Below are 16555 nucleotides of genomic sequence, written 5' to 3'. Positions count from 1 at the left end.
TTAAGGAGAATTAACTGATGTGATTCTGCCCTCAGCCCCCCAGACTCCAGCCCCCAGCCCCCCAGCCCCCAGCCCCCCAGCCCCCAGCCCCCCAGCCCCCCAGACTCCAGCCCTCAGCCCCCCAGTCTCCAGCCCCCAGCCCCCCAGCCCCCAGCCCCCCAGCCCCCCAGACTCCAGCCCTCAGCCCCCCAGACTCCAGCCCCCCAGACTCCAGCCCCCCAGACTCCAGCCCTCAGCCCCCCCATACTCCAGCCACCCAGACTCCAGCCATCAGCCTCCCCAGACTCCAGCCCCCCACACTCTACCCCCCAGACTCCAGCCCCCCAGACTCCAGCCACCAGCCCCCCAGACTCCATTCCCCAGCTCCCCAGGCTCCAGCCCCCCAGACTCCATGCCCCAGCCCCCCAGACTCCAGCCCCCCAGACTCCAGGCCCCAGCCCCCCATACTCCAGCCACCCAGACTCCAGCCCTCAGTCCCCCCAGACTCCAGCCCCCAACACACTCTGCCCCCCAGACTCCAGCCCTCAGCCCCCCAGCCCCCAGCCCCCCCCAGACTCCAGCCCCCCAGACTCCAGCCACCAACCCCCCAGTCCCCCAGACTCCAGCCCCCCCCCAGACTCCAGCCCCCCAGACTCCAGCCCCCAAGACTCCAGCCCCCTGCCCCCAGACTCCAGTCCGCAGCCCCCCAGACTCCAGCCACCAGCCCCCCAGACTCCAGCCCCCCAGACTCCAGCCCCAGCCCCCCAGACTCCATCCCCCCAGACTCCAGCCCCCAGCCCCCCAGACTCCAGCCCCCAGCCCCCCAGACTCCAGCCACCAGCCCCCCAGACTCCATTCCCCAGCCCCCCAGACTCCAGCCCCCCAGACTCCAGCCCCCAGCCCCCAGCCCCCCAGCCCCCCAGAATCCAGCCCCCCAGACTCCAGCCCCCCAGACTCCAGCCACCAGCCCCCCAGACTCCAGCCCCCCAGACTCCAGCCCTCAGCCCCCCAGACTCCAGACCCCCAGACTCCAGCCCCCCAGCCCCCCAGACTCCAGCCACCAACCCCCCAGCCCCCAGCCCTCCAGACTCCAGCCCCCCAGACTCCAGCCCCCCAGCCCCCCAGACTCCAGCCCCCCAGACTCCAGCCCCCCAGACTCCAGCCCTCATTCCCCCTATACTCCAGCCACCCAGACTCCAGCCCTCAGCCCCCCCAGACTCCAGCCCCCCACACCCTGCCCCCCAGACTCCAGCCCTCAGCCCCCCAGCCCCCAGCCCCCTCCAGACTCCAGCCCCCCAGACTCCAGCCACCAACCCCCAGTCCCCCAGACTCCAGCCCCCCCAGCCCCCCAGACTCCATTCCCCAGCTCCCCAGACTCCAGCCCCCCAGACTCCAGCCACCAGCCCCCCAGATTCCAGCCCCCCAGACTCCAGCCCCCAGCCCCCCAGACTCCAGCCACCAGCCCCCCAGACTCCAGCCCCCGAGCCCCCCAGACTCCACTGGAGTGTGTGTGTGTGTGTGTGTGTGTGTGTGTGTGTGTGTGTGTGTGTGTGTGTGTGTGTGCGTCCATGCGTGTGTGTGTGTGTGTGTGTGTGTGTGTGTGTGTGTGTGTGTGTGTGTGTGTGTGTGTGTGTGTGTGCGTCCATGCGTGTGTGTGTGTGTGTGTGTGTGTGTGTGTGTGTACTGGTTAGAGCTGAGTTGCATGGCCCCTGGGGTTGGAAATCAGATCCAGCCTGGCACAGCCTTATGGTCTGTGTCTGTGTGTGTGTGTGTGTGTGTGTGTGTGTGTGTGTGTGTGTGTGTGTGTGTGTGTGTGTGTGTGTGTGTGTGTGTGTGTGTGTGTGTGTGTGTGTTCTCAGCCTTGTGGTGTGTGTGTGCCTGCCCTGCAGTCGGAAGGAAAGGCAGTGTTGCATTTTGGGCAGAGCGTGCGATAAATACCAAATAGTTCAGATGAATGTTGAGTAGTGACTGTCAGCGAAAAGTAGATGCCTTATCTCCCTAGTTTCAGACAACTCAATCTGCAAGTCACTTGTTCCATAGGTATTCTATAGTGTACTCAGTCAACCGTAAATCTAGGAGATGTTAGCCTAAACTATGAGCCTATTATGTTATAGTATATTTTCACATATTTTCAAACAACTGGAACAGAGGAATGTGAATACTGCAGCCTACAGTGTGTGTGTTGCCAGTGTCAACCACTCTTACCTCCCCAACCCCCTCTCCCCAACATCCTCTCCACCCCATCACCTCTCCCTCACCTCCCACACCACCCTGTCCCCAACCCCCTCTCCATCCAACCACCTCCCCCACACCGTGTGTGTGTGTGTGTGTGTGTGTGTGTGTGTGTGTGTGTGTGTGTGTGTGTGTGTGTGTGTGTGTGTGTGTGTGTGTGTGTGTGTGTGTGTGTGTGTGTGTGAGTGAGATCCCCTGAACTTGAAGTTAGAGATATTCATAATAAAGAGATTCAAGTGTCTTTAATCAAAAACATGTGGTTGGAAAGCAATAGCAGCCTGCAGACGACAGAGAGAGACACCACACTGTAAAGACCCTTACTGAAACAGACCCCACACTGTAAAGACCCCTACTAAAACAGAGAACAACTGTAAAGACCCTTACTGAAACAGAGAACAACTGTAAAGACCCTTACTGAAACAGAGAACAACTGTAAAGACCCTTACTGAAACAGAGAACAACTGTAAAGACCCTTACTGAAACAGAGAGAGAGAGAGAGAGAGAGAGAGAGAGATCTACCTCCCACTCAGTATATTCTGGAGAGAGAGAGATCTACCTCGCACTCAGTCTATTCTGGAGAGAGAGAGAGAGATCTACCTCCCACTCAGTCTATTCTGGAGAGAAAGAGAGAGAGATCTACCTCCCACTCAGTCTATTCTGGAGAGAGAGAGAGAGAGAGGAGATCTACCTCCCACTCAGTCTATTCTGAAGAGAGAGACAGAGATCTACCTCCCACTCAGTCTATTCTGAAGAGAGAGAGAAGATCTACCTCCCACTCAGTCTATTCTGGAGAGAAAGAGAGAGAGATCTACCTCCCACTCAGTCTATTCTGGAGAGAGAGAGAGAGAGAGAGAGGAGATCTACCTCCCACTCAGTCTATTCTGAAGAGAGAGACAGAGATCTACCTCCCACTCAGTCTATTCTGAAGAGAGAGAGAAGATCTACCTCCCACTCAGTCTATTCTGAAGAGAGAGAGAGGAGAGCTACCTCACACCCAGTCTATTCTGAAGAGAGAGAGAGGAGATCTACCTCCCACTCAGTCTATTCTGGAGAGAGAGAGAGAGGAGATCTACCTCCCACTCAGTCTATTCTGAAGAGAGAGAGAGGAGATCTACCTCCCACTCAGACTTTTCTGAAGAGAGAGAGAGAGGAGATCTACCTCCCACTCAGTCTATTCTGAAGAGAGAGAGAGAGGAGATCTACCTCCCACTCAGTCTATTCTGGAGATAGAGAGGAGATCTACCTCCCACTCAGACTATTCTGGAGAGAGAGAGAGAGAGAGGAGATCTACCTCCCACTCAGTCTATTCTGAAGAGAGAGAGAGAGATCTACCTCCCACTCAGTCTATTCTGGAGAGAGAGAGAGAGGAGATCTACCTCCCACTCAGTCTATTCTGAAGAGAGAGAGAGAGCGAGAGAGATACAGAGAGAGAAAGAGAGAAATAGAGAAAGAGAGAGAGAGAGAGAGAGAGAGAGAGAGAGAGAGAGAGAGAGAGAGAGAGAGAGAGAGAGAGATAAGCTGTCTTGAGAGAGCAGCGTCACAGAAGATAACACCACTGCAGAGACACGGGCATATTGGCACAGCGCCTGACAGCTGGCGTTTCTTTGCACTTAGTCGTAAACGGGGGAGTACTTGCCTCTCTCTCTCTGCCTCTCTCATTATGTTTGGAATCCTCCTAACTTGATGGACTTCACCATCCCCTCTGCTGGTTCCTGCAGTAGAAGTCTGAGGACAACGAGGCAGAGGAGAGACACGGTTGCGCTCCACAGGAAAGGATATAACCAGGGAATGGTCTGGATGTGGTTATGGGGTGAGTCTTCCAGCTAACACCATGCCTTTATTCCATAACCACATACGGTGGCTGGATCTGGACACAATCATTACCAAAAAGCAGATTTATAATAAGTGACCGGGACACACACCATGGCCACTGTGGAGGTGCTTCTGTCCGTCTTGATGCTAGTCATTATCGTAGTGTCGTTGCTGTCCAACGCCGTGGTGCTGATCTGCTTTCTGTACAACCCACAGATCAGGAAGCAAGTGCCCTGTGTGTTCACCCTCAACCTCACTTTTTGTAACTTGTTGCTGACCGTTTCCAACATGCCTCTAACTCTGGTGGGTCTCGTCAACAAGGGTCAGCCCGGTAGTGACGCTTTCTGTCAGTTGGTCGGCTTCTCGGAGACGTTCTTAACGACTAATTCGATGTTGAGCATGGCCGCTCTGAGCATCGACAGGTGGATCGCTGTCGTGTTCCCGTTGAGGTACCACTCTAGAATACGACGTAGAGATGCCGCTCTCGTGCTCGGATACACTTGGATACATTCTATGTCTTTTTCGACGGCGGCTGCTTGTCTCTCGTGGGTGGGGTACCGTCCGCTTTACGCGTCGTGCACGCTCTCCGACGTGACGGAGAACAGTCAGACTCCGTTTGCTGTCTTTACTGTGGTTTTTCACTCCCTCACCTTTCTGCTGTCCTTTCTAGTCCTGTGTGTCACATACCTGAAAGTGCTGAAGGTGGCAAGGTTCCACTGTAAACGGATAGACGTTATCACCATGCAAACTTTAGTGCTGCTTGTGGATATTCACCCAAGGTAAGAGGAGGTCTTTGAGTTGCATTTCTCTCTGTCTTCCTTACTCCAACTCACCTTACTCCAACTCACCTTACTCCAACTCACCTTACTCCAACTCACCGTACTCCAACTGACCTTACTCCAACTGACCTTACTCCAACTGACCTTACTCCAACTCACCTTACTCCAACTCACCTTACTCCAACTCACCTTACTCCAACTGACCTTACTCCAACTGACCTTACTCCAACTGACCTTACTCCAACTCACCTTACTCCAACTGACCTTACTCCAACTCACCTTACTCCAACTCACCTTACTCCAACTCACCTTACTCCAACTGACCTTACTCCAACTGACCTTACTCCAACTGACCTTACTCCAACTCACCTTACTCCAACTGACCTTACTCCAACTGACCTTACTCCAACTCACTTTACTCCAACTGACCTTACTCCAACTCACTTTACTCCAACTCACCTTACTCCAACTCACTATTGTTTTGAATTCATGTTGAAACCAGAACAATGCATCATGGGACATTTCTTTATTCTATTATGATCTGTTGTGTTCTATTGTGTTGTGTTCTATTATGTTGTGTTCTATTCTGTTGTGTTCTATTGTGTTGTGTTCTATTGTGTTGTGTTCTATTGTGTTGTGTTATATTGTGTTGTGTTCTACTGTGTTGTGTTCTATTCTGTTGTGTTCTATTGTGTTGTGTTCTATTGTGTTGTGTTCTATTCTGTTGTGTTCTATTGTGTTGTGTTCTATTGTGTTGTGTTCTATTCTGTTGTGTTCTATTCTGTTGTGTTCTATTGTGTTGTGTTCTCTACTGTTGTGTTCTATTCTGTTGTGTTCTATTGTGTTGTGTTCTATTCTGTTGTGTTCTATTGTGTTGTGTTCTATTGTGTTGTGTTCTATTGTGTTGTGTTCTATTGTGTTGTGTTCTATTGTGTTGTGTTATATTGTGTTGTGTTCTATTATGTTGTGTTCTATTGTGTTGTGTTCTATTCTGTTGTGTTCTATTGCGTTGTGTTATATTGTGTTGTGTTCTATTCTGTTGTGTTCTATTGTGTTGTGTTCTATTGTGTTGTGTTCTCTACTGTTGTGTTCTCTACTGTTGTGTTCTATGTTGTTGTGTTCTATGGAGTTATATCTATTGTGTTATATGGTGTTGTGTTCTATTATATTGTGTTGTGTTCTATTGTGTTAAATGGTGTTGTGTTGTGTTCTATTGCGTTATTTTCTGTTGTGTTCTATTGCGTTCTATTCCATTGTGTTCTATTGTGTTGTGTTCTACTGTGGTCTATTGTGTTCTATTGTGTTGTGTTCTGTTGAGTCTATTCTATTGTGTTCTTTTCTACTGTGCTCTATTCTATTGTGTTCAATTCTGGTGTGTTCTATTCTATTGTGTTCTATTGTGTTCTATTCTGTTGTGTTCTATTCTATTGTGTTCTATTCTGTTGTGTTCTATTCTATTGTGTTCTAATCCATTATGTTTTACTGTGTTCTCTTCTATTGTGTTCAATATATAGTCTGTTCTACATGTAGTAACCCCAGATAGTTAATGGTTATATCTGTTCTACATGTAGTAACTCCAGATAGTTAATGGTTATATCTGTTCTACATATAGTAACTCCAGATAGTTAATGGTTATATATACATGTAGTAACTCCAGATAGTTAATGGTTATATATACATGTAGTAACTCCAGATAGTTAATGGTTATATATACATGTAGTAACTCCAGATAGTTAATGGTTATATCTGTTCTACATATAGTAACTCCAGATAGTTAATGGTTATATATACATGTAGTAACTCCAGATAGTTAATGGTTATATATACATGTAGTAACTCCAGATAGTTATTGGTTATATATACATGTAGTAACCCCAGATAGTTAATGATTATATCTACATGTAGTAACTCCAGATAGTTAATGGTTATATCTGTTCTACATGTAGTAACTCCAGATAGTTCATGGTTATATATACATGTAGTAACTCCAGATAGTTAATGGTTATATATACATGTAGTAACTCCAGATAGTTATTGGTTATATATACATGTAGTAACTCCAGATAGTTAATGGTTATATATACATGTAGTAACTCCAGATAGTTAATGGTTATATATACATGTAGTAACTCCAGATAGTTAATGGTTATATATACATGTAGTAACTCCAGATAGTTAATGGTTATATATACATGTAGTAACTCCAGATAGTTAATGGTTATATATACATGTAGTAACTCCAGATAGTTAATGGTTACATCTACATGTAGTAACTCCAAATAGTTAATGGTTATATCTACATGTAGTAACCCCAGATAGTTAATGGTTATATATACATGTAGTAACTCCAGATAGTTAATGATTATATCTGTTCTACATGTAGTAACTCCAGATAGTTAATGGTTATATATACATGTAGTAACTCCAGATAGTTAATGGTTATATATACATGTAGTAACTCCAGATAGTTAGTGGTTATATATACATGTAGTAACTCCAGATAGTTAATGGTTATATATACATGTAGTAACTCCAGATAGTTAATGGTTATATATACATGTAGTAACTCCAGATAGTTAGTGGTTATATATACATGTAGTAACTCCAGATAGTTAATGGTTATATATACATGTAGTAACTCCAGATAGTTAATGGTTATATCTGTTCTACATGTAGTAACTCCAGATAGTTAATGGTTATATATACATGTAGTAACCCCAGATAGTTAATGGTTATATATACATGTAGTAACTCCAGATAGTTAATGGTTATATATACATGTAGTAACTCCAGATAGTTAATGGTTATATATACATGTAGTAACTCCAGATAGTTAATGGTTATATATACAAGTAGTAACTCCAAATAGTTAATGGTTATATATACATGTAGTAACTCCAGATAGTTAATGGTTATATATACATGTAGTAACTCCAGATAGTTAATGGTTATATCTGTTCTACATGTAGTAACTCCAGATAGTTAATGGTTACATCTGTTCTACATATAGTAACTCCAGATAGTTAATTGTTATATATACATGTAGTAACTCCAGATAGTTAATGGTTATATATACATGTAGTAACTCCAGATAGTTAATGGTTATATATACAAGTAGTAACTCCAAATAGTTAATGGTTATATATACATGTAGTAACTCCAGATAGTTCATGGTTATATATACATGTAGTAACTCCAGATAGTTAATGGTTATATCTGTTCTACATGTAGTAACTCCAGATAGTTAATGGTTACATCTGTTCTACATATAGTAACTCCAGATAGTTAATTGTTATATATACATGTAGTAACTCCAGATAGTTAATGGTTATATATACATGTAGTAACTCCAGATAGTTAATGGTTATATATACATGTAGTAACTCCAAATAGTTAATGGTTACATCTACATGTAGTAACTCCAGATAGTTAATGGTTACATCTACATGTAGTAACTCCAGATAGTTAATGGTTACATCTACATGTAGTAACTCCAGATAGTTAATGGTTATATCTACATGTAGTAACCCCAGATAGTTAATGGTTATATATACATGTAGTAACTCCAGATAGTTAATGGTTATATATACATGTAGTAACTCCAGATAGTTAATGGTTATGTATACATGTAGTAACTCCAGATAGTTAATGGTTATATATACATGTAGTAACTCCAGATAGTTAATGGTTATATATACATGTAGTAACCCCAGATAGTTAATGGTTATATATACATGTAGTAACTCCAGATAGTTAATGGTTATATATACATGTAGTAACTCCAGATAGTTAATGGTTATATATACAAGTAGTAACTCCAAATAGTTAATGGTTATATATACATGTAGTAACTCCAGATAGTTAATGGTTATATATACATGTAGTAACTCCAGATAGTTAATGGTTATATCTGTTCTACATGTAGTAACTCCAGATAGTTAATGGTTATATATACATGTAGTAACTCCAGATAGTTAATGGTTATATATATATGTAGTAACTCCAGATAGTTAATGGTTATATCTGTTCTACATGTAGTAACTCCAGATAGTTAATGGTTATATATACATGTAGTAACTCCAGATAGTTAATGGTTATATCTACATGTAGTAACTCCAGATAGTTAATGGTTATATATACATGTAGTAACTCCAGATAGTTAATGGTTATATATACATGTAGTAACTCCAGATAGTTAATGGTTATATATACATGTAGTAACTCCAGATAGTTAATGGTTATATATACATGTAGTAACTCCAGATAGTTAATGGTTATATATACATGTAGTAACTCCAGATAGTTAATGGTTATATATACATGTAGTAACTCCAGATAGTTAATGGTTATGTATACATGTAGTAACTCCAGATAGTTAATGGTTATATATACATGTAGTAACTCCAGATAGTTAGTGGTTATATCTGTTCTACATGTAGTAACTCCAGATAGTTAATGGTTATATATACATGTAGTAACTCCAGATAGTTAATGGTTATATCTGTTCTACATGTAGTAACTCCAGATAGTTAGTGGTTATATCTGTTCTACATGTAGTAACTCCAGATAGTTAATGGTTATATCTACATGTAGTAACCCCAGATAGTTAATGGTTATATATACATGTAGTAACTCCAGATAGTTAATGATTATATCTGTTCTACATGTAGTAACCCCAGATAGTTAGTGGTTATATATACATGTAGTAACTCCAGATAGTTAGTGGTTATATCTACATGTAGTAACTCCAGATAGTTAATGGTTATATGTACATGTAGTAACTCCAGATAGTTAATGGTTATATCTGTTCTACATGTAGTAACTACAGACTGTTTCAGCTCTGGATGCATCCCAAATGGCACCTTGTTCCCTCTATAGTGCACCACTTTAGATCAGAGCCCTGGTTGAAAGTAGTGCACTAAATAGGGAATGGAGTTGGCATTTGGGATGCAATCTGTTTCCTGGTTAGAATAGGATAATGCCAGTGTTTTACTGAGTGGGAGGGGTATCCTATTACATGGTCATTTACTTTGGCATAATAGACAGACTCTTTGTCTGTTTTTCTGGATAAAACAGTCTGATATGGTTAAAATTCTATAACCATCATCATCACACACCAGACCACACACACACACACGTCACGTAATCATGTAAAACCCACGTGTCTTTAACCACTCTAGTGTCATAACATGATTATGACAATATTGCTGTCTACGACTGCCATGTGCACATGCATATGCACACACATGCACACATACACAGTGTCGTCCTCAATCTCTATGGCTTACAGATAAACAGACACCTAATGGCATGGCACCTCCTGGCACTTCCTGGCACGTAATGACACATAATGACACCTAATGACACCTCGTGTCATTACAGCACACCTAATGACACATAACGACAACTCATGTCATTTAATGGCACCTCAAGGCACCTCATGACAACTAATGACACCTCAAGGCACCTAATGACAACTAATGACACCTAATGACACATAATGACACATAATGACACCTCATGGCACCTCGTGTCATTACAGCACACCTAAGCACACCTAATGACACATAATGACAACTCATGTCATTTAATGGCACCTCATGGCACCTCATGACAACTAATGACACCTCAAGGCACCTAATGACAACTACTGACACCTAATGACACCTCATGTCACTTCAGCACACCTAATGACACCTCGTGTTATTACAGCACACCTAAGCACACCTAATGACACATAATAACAACTCATGTCATTTAATGGCACCTCATGGCACCTCATGACAACCAATGGCACCTCATGACAACTAATGGCACCTCATGGCACCTCATGGCACCTCATGGCACCTCATGACAACCAATGGCACCTCATGGCACCTCATGGCACCTCATGACAACCAATGGCACCTCATGGCACCTCATGACAACCAATGGCACCTCATGGCACCTCATGGCACCTCATGGCACTTCATGGCACTTCATGACACCTCATGACACCTCATGGCACCACATGGCACCTCATGGCACTTCATGGCACCTCATGGCACCCATTGGCAACCAATGACACCTAATGACACCTAATGAAACCTAATGACACCTCATGGCACCTAATGACACCTAATGACACCTCATGACACCTCATGGCACCTCATGGCACCTCATGACACCCATTGGCAACCAATGACACCTAATGACACCTAATGACACCTAATGACACCTTATGGCACCTCATGGCACCTCATGGCACCTCATGGCACCCCATGGCACCCCATGGCACCTCATGGCACCTCATGACACCTCATCGCACCTCATGACACCTCATAACACCCCATGACACCTCATGACACCTCATGGCACCTCATGGCACCTCATGACACCTCATGACACCTAATGACACCTCATCGCACCTCATGACACCTCATAACACCCCATGACACCTCATGGCACCTCATGGCACCTCATGGCACCTCATGTCACTTCAGCACACCTAATGACACCTAATGACACCTCATGGCACCTCATGGCACCTAATGACACCTAATGGCACCTCATGGCACCTATTGGCACCTCATGGCACCTATTGGCACCTCATGGCACCTCATGGCACCTCATGACACCCATTGGCACCTAATGAAACATAATGACACCTAATGACACCTAATGACACCTAATGACACCTCATGTCACTTCAGCACACCTAATGGCACTTCATGGCACCTCATGGCACCTCATGAAACAATGACACCTCATGAAACCTCATGGCACCTAATGAAACCTAATGACACATAATGGCACCTCATGGCACCAAATGACACCTCATGACACCACATGACACCTCATGACACCTCATGACACCCCATGACACCTCATGACACCTCATGGTACCTCATGGCACCTCATGGCACCTCATGGCACCTCATAACACCTCATAACACCTCATGGCACCTCATGGCACCTAATGACAACTCATGAAACCTGATTTTAGGTCTAACAACATAATCACGTTCACGTCATGAAGACGTGTGTCAAATAAAGTGAAACCACATATTTCCCTGATCAGTGTTCGAGAGCGTTGTCTGGAGGAGCAGAAGAGGAGGAGACAGAGAGCAACCAGGAAGATCAGTACCTTCATCGGCACGTTCATGGTCTGCTTTGCTCCCTACGTCATCACCAGGTAGGTAGAAAGGGGGGAGGGGAAGAGAGAGAGAGATATCTTTACAAGCAACATTAGATGACATGTCCCTGATATCTTTACAAGAGTACATTAGATGGCATGTCCCTAGCACCTCACCGCATATCACCTAGCAGGAAGCCAGCAATAATAACAAGGATCAAAAGGACCAATATCACCTAGCAGGAAGCCAGCCATAATAACAAGGATCAACAGGATCTATACCACCTGGCAGCCATAATAACAAGGATCAACAGGATCTATACCACCTGTCAGCCAGCCATAATAACAAGGATCAACAGGATCTATACCACCTGGCAGCCATAATAACAAGGATCAACAGGATCTATACCACCTGGCAGCCAGCCATAATAACAAGGATCAAAAGGATCTATACCACCTGGCAGCCATAATAACAAGGATCAACAGGATCTATACCACCTGTCAGCCAGCCATAATAACAAGGATCAACAGGATCTATACCACCTGGCAGCCAGCCATAATAACAAGGATCAACAGGATCTATACCACCTGCCAGCCATAATAACAAGGATCAGCAGGATCTATACCACCTGCCAGCCATAATAACAAGGATCAGCAGGATCTATACCACCTGCCAGCCATAATAACAAGGATCAACAGGATCTATACCACCTGCCAGCCATAATAACAAGGATCAACAGGATCTATATCACCTGCCAGCCATAATAACAAGGATCAACAGGATCTATACCACATGGCAGCCAGCCAGCCATAATACCAAGGATCAGCAGGATCTATACCACCTGTCAGCCAGCCATAATAACAAGGATCAACAGGATTTATACCACCTGCCAGCCAGCCATAATAACAAGGATCAACAGGATCTATATCACCTGCCAGCCATAATAACAAGGATCAACAGGATCCATACCACCTGGCAGCCAGCCATAATAACAAGGATCAACAGGATCTATACCACCTGGCAGCCAGCCAGCCATAATAACAAGGATCAACAGGATCTATACCACCTGTCAGCCAGCCATAATAACAAGGATCAACAGGATCTATACCACCTGGCAGCCAGCCAGCCATAATAACAAGGATCAACAGGATCTATACCACCTGCCAGCTATAATAACAAGGATCAACAGGATCTATACCACCTGGCATCCATAATAACAAGGATCAACAGGATCTATACCACCTGGCAGCCAGCCATAATAACAAGGATCAACAGGATCTATACCACCTGGCAGCCAGCCAGCCATAATAACAAGGATCAACAGGATCTATACCACCTGGCAGCCAGCCATAATAACAAGGATCAACAGGATCTATACCACCTGGCAGCCAGCCATAATAACAAGTATCAACAGGATCTATACCACCTGGCAGCCAGCCAGCCATAATAACAAGGATCAGCAGGATCTATACCACCTGTCAGCCAGCCATAATAACAAGGATCAACAGGATCTATACCACCTGTCAGCCAGCCATAATAACAAGGATCAACAGGATCTATATCACCTGCCAGCCATAATAACAAGGATCAACAGGATCCATACCACCTGGCAGCCAGCCATAATAACAAGGATCAACAGGATCTATACCACCTGCCAGCCATAATAACAAGGATCAACAGGATCTATACCACCAGCCAGCCATAATAACAAGTGGAAGTGTTTCTGTTCAGAGAATTCTGTTGTGCTGGAAGTGTTTGTGATGGAAAATTAGGAAATTATTTCTCAGGGTGGTTGAAAGACAGGCTCATAAATCAACAGAACCATGTGTTTTTGTGTACTTTTGACAGCCAGCCACATTTGATATTGCACGTTAATTCGGTCTACAGTAACGTATCCCTGCTGTGTTGTTGGTAACTTACTGTGCTGTTGACTTTCAGCACAACAGAAAGGCACAATATACCCAGGCATCTTCAAATGGAAGATACATATCTAAGTGCTCGATTCAAAGACCTCGATTCAATCTGTAGCGCCAGAAGTTTAAGCCTTATACAGAAATGTCCTGTACATTTCAACCGTGCTACAATACAGATCTTCTGCGTTATGGAATTAACCAAGCCCTAAGTCTTTTAATAATGAATCTTTAGCTGCCCTGTAAGTACATTATCATGAACTGAATAATACGTATTATGTAACAAACAACAGAACTAAATGTCTGAACTCTGACCTCTTCTGTAGTTGTGGGATGACAATTAGAATGTTGCACTTTGACATCCATAGATAGAGAGATATCTAAGACATCCCTCTCCCCCTCTCCCTCTCCCCCTCTCCCTCTCCCTCTCCCCCTCTCCTCCCCTCTCTCCCTCTCCTCCCCTCTCTCCCTCTCCTCCCCTCTCTCCCCCTCTCCTCCTCTCCCTCTCCCTCTCCCCCTCTCCTCCCCTCTCTCCCTCTCCTCCCCTCTCTCCCCCTCTCCTCCCCTCTCTCCCTCTCCTCCTCTCTCTCCCTCTCCTCCCCTCTCTCCCTCTTCTCCTCTCTCTCCCTCTCCTCCTCTCTCTCCTTCTCCTCCCTTCTCTCCCTCTCCTCCCCTCGCTCCCTCTCCTCCCCTCTCTCTCTCTCCTCCTCTCTCTCCCTCTCCTCCCTTCTCTCCCTCTCCTCCCTTCTCTCCCTCTCCTCCCCTCTCTCCCTCTCCTCCCCTCTCTCCCTCCCCTACACTCTCTCCCTGTCCTACACTCTCTCCCTCTCCTACACTCTCTCCCTCTCCTACACTCTCTCCCTCTCCCCCTCTCCCTCTCCCTCTCCCTCTCCCCCTCTCCTCCCCTCTCTCCCTCTCCTCCCCTCTCTCCCCCTCTCCTCCCCTCTCCCTCTCCCCCTCTCCTCCCCTCTCTCCCTCTCCTCCTCTCCTCCCCTCTCTCCCTCTCCTTCCCTCTCCTCCCTTCTCTCCCTCTCCTCCTCTCTCTCCTTCTCCTCCCTTCTCTCCCTCTCCTCCCCTCTCTCCCTCTCCTCCCCTCTCTCCCTCTCCTCCTCTCTCTCCCTCTCCTCCCTTCTCTCCCTCTCCTCCCTTCTCTCCCTCTCCTCACCTGTCTCTCTCTCCTCCCCTCTCTCCCTCCCCTACACTCTCTCCCTCTCCTACACTCTCTCCCTCTCCTTCCCTCTCCTCCCTTCTCTCCCTCTCCTCCTCTCTCTCCTTCTCCTCCCTTCTCTCCCTCTCCTCCCCTCTCTCCCTCCCATACACTATCTCCCTCTCCTACACTCTCTCCCTCTCCTACACTCTCTCCCTTTATCTCTCTCTCATCCCTCTTTCCCGATCCTGTATAGGATTGTGGAGTTATTTCCGTCCGTGCCTATCGACCACCGTTGGGGAGTGGTCTCCAAGTGCCTGGCCTACAGCAAGGCGGCCTGCGACCCCTTCGTCTACTCCCTGCTCCGTAACCAGTACAAGAAGACGTGTGGTGACATCATAAACAGGCTGCTGACGCCCAGCTCTATGAATGCATCTGGACCAGGTCACCACGACAACCATGAGACTAGGGGGAGGAACAACACAGTCCAGACTGCAACAAACTGAGGCCGGGGGTTGTGTTACTGTCTAAGGGTTGATACTCTATGTCCAGACTGAGGCTGGGGGTTGTGTTATTGTCTAAGGGTTGTGTTATTGTCTAAGGGTTGATACTCTATGTTCAGACTGAGGAAGTGTTACTGTCTAAGGGTTGATACTCTATGTTCAGTCTGATGTCTGTGGTACTGTTATTGTCTAATACTCTATATGAGAATATAAAGTTACAAGTCACATAACAAGAACACAGGAAGAATAGAGGCAACGATTTCTGGGATACGATTCAGTGTATTTCTGTGGTTATCCAACCTAATCACGTCACACAGCGACCGATACGGCCGTAGCATGAACGTGTTGTTGTGAAGAAGATGGACTTGACTCCGGGCAGATTTGTGTTGAGGCAGACTTACTGTCACTGAGAACAAATTATTCTTATGTTGATCCTACTGAGGAGAGGTAGTTGTGAGCTGTAAACACACGAGCCATTCTATGATTGTCAGCATTTGTATGCTTTCACATTACCAACAAATGTATCTATACCACAACACTCCAACAAGCGTTAAACGGCTGTCCCCGTAGGAGAACCCCTTTTTGGTTCCGAGAAGAACTCTTTTGTGTTCCGTGTTAAACCCTCTGTGGAACAGGGGTCACACCTGCAACCAAAACGAGTTCTCCAAAGGGTTGTCCAATGGGGACAGCCGAACAACCCCTTTGGGTTCTTGATATCACCTTTTTCCCCCCTAAGAGTGTAGTAGTAACGTTACATGAAGAAATGGAAGGTACCAATAGTTGTACAGTATGTTTTAGTATGTGCACTGAGTTTGGGGGGGTGGGTGGGTACGGTGGCCCTAAGGGGCCAAGTAGCTTTGTATGAAGGGAGTACCTCAGTAAGTGTTGTGGTGTTGAAAGGTAGCACATAACATGGCACCTAAAGGAGAGGATACAACTGATTATTACTGTGATGACGACATGTTAGGAAAACACATTGAGGCTTGTTACCTGGGCGATAGACTCAGGTATTTAAAACACATTGAGGCTTGTTACCTGGGAGATAGACTCAGGTATTTAAAACACATTGAGGCTTGTT

At 45.5% G+C, this 16555-nt stretch overlaps 1 protein-coding gene across 1 annotated transcript; it reads left to right on the top strand.

The window, feature by feature from the left end:
- Positions 1–4011: 4011 nt before the first annotated feature.
- Positions 4012–16214, top strand: LOC118943880 (G-protein coupled receptor 26-like). The gene is made up of 3 exons (XM_036960439.1): positions 4012–4802; positions 11863–11976; positions 15231–16214. The coding sequence occupies exons 1-3, from the start codon at positions 4135–4137 to the stop codon at positions 15478–15480; spliced, it is 1032 nt and encodes a 343-aa protein (XP_036816334.1). The 5' UTR covers positions 4012–4134; the 3' UTR covers positions 15481–16214.
- Positions 16215–16555: the final 341 nt, after the last annotated feature.

This window comes from Oncorhynchus mykiss, chromosome 23 (genome assembly GCF_013265735.2).
Source record: "Oncorhynchus mykiss isolate Arlee chromosome 23, USDA_OmykA_1.1, whole genome shotgun sequence".
NCBI lineage: Eukaryota > Metazoa > Chordata > Actinopteri > Salmoniformes > Salmonidae > Oncorhynchus > Oncorhynchus mykiss.
The sequence above is the reverse complement of the archived record's forward strand: the minus strand, read 5'-3'. Positions and strand labels throughout refer to the sequence as shown.

What these genes read in the sequence shown, in the direction of transcription:
- LOC118943880 (XM_036960439.1), top strand. Translation starts at nt 4,135, where the DNA reads ATGGCCACTGTGGAGGTGCTTCTGTCCGTCTTGATGCTAGTCATTATC. An exon ending in CTTGTGGATATTCACCCAAG is followed by an intron (nt 4,803 to 11,862) that starts GTAAGAGGAGGT and finishes TTCCCTGATCAG; the next exon opens with TGTTCGAGAGCGTTGTCTGG. An exon ending in GCTCCCTACGTCATCACCAG is followed by an intron (nt 11,977 to 15,230) that starts GTAGGTAGAAAG and finishes GATCCTGTATAG; the next exon opens with GATTGTGGAGTTATTTCCGT.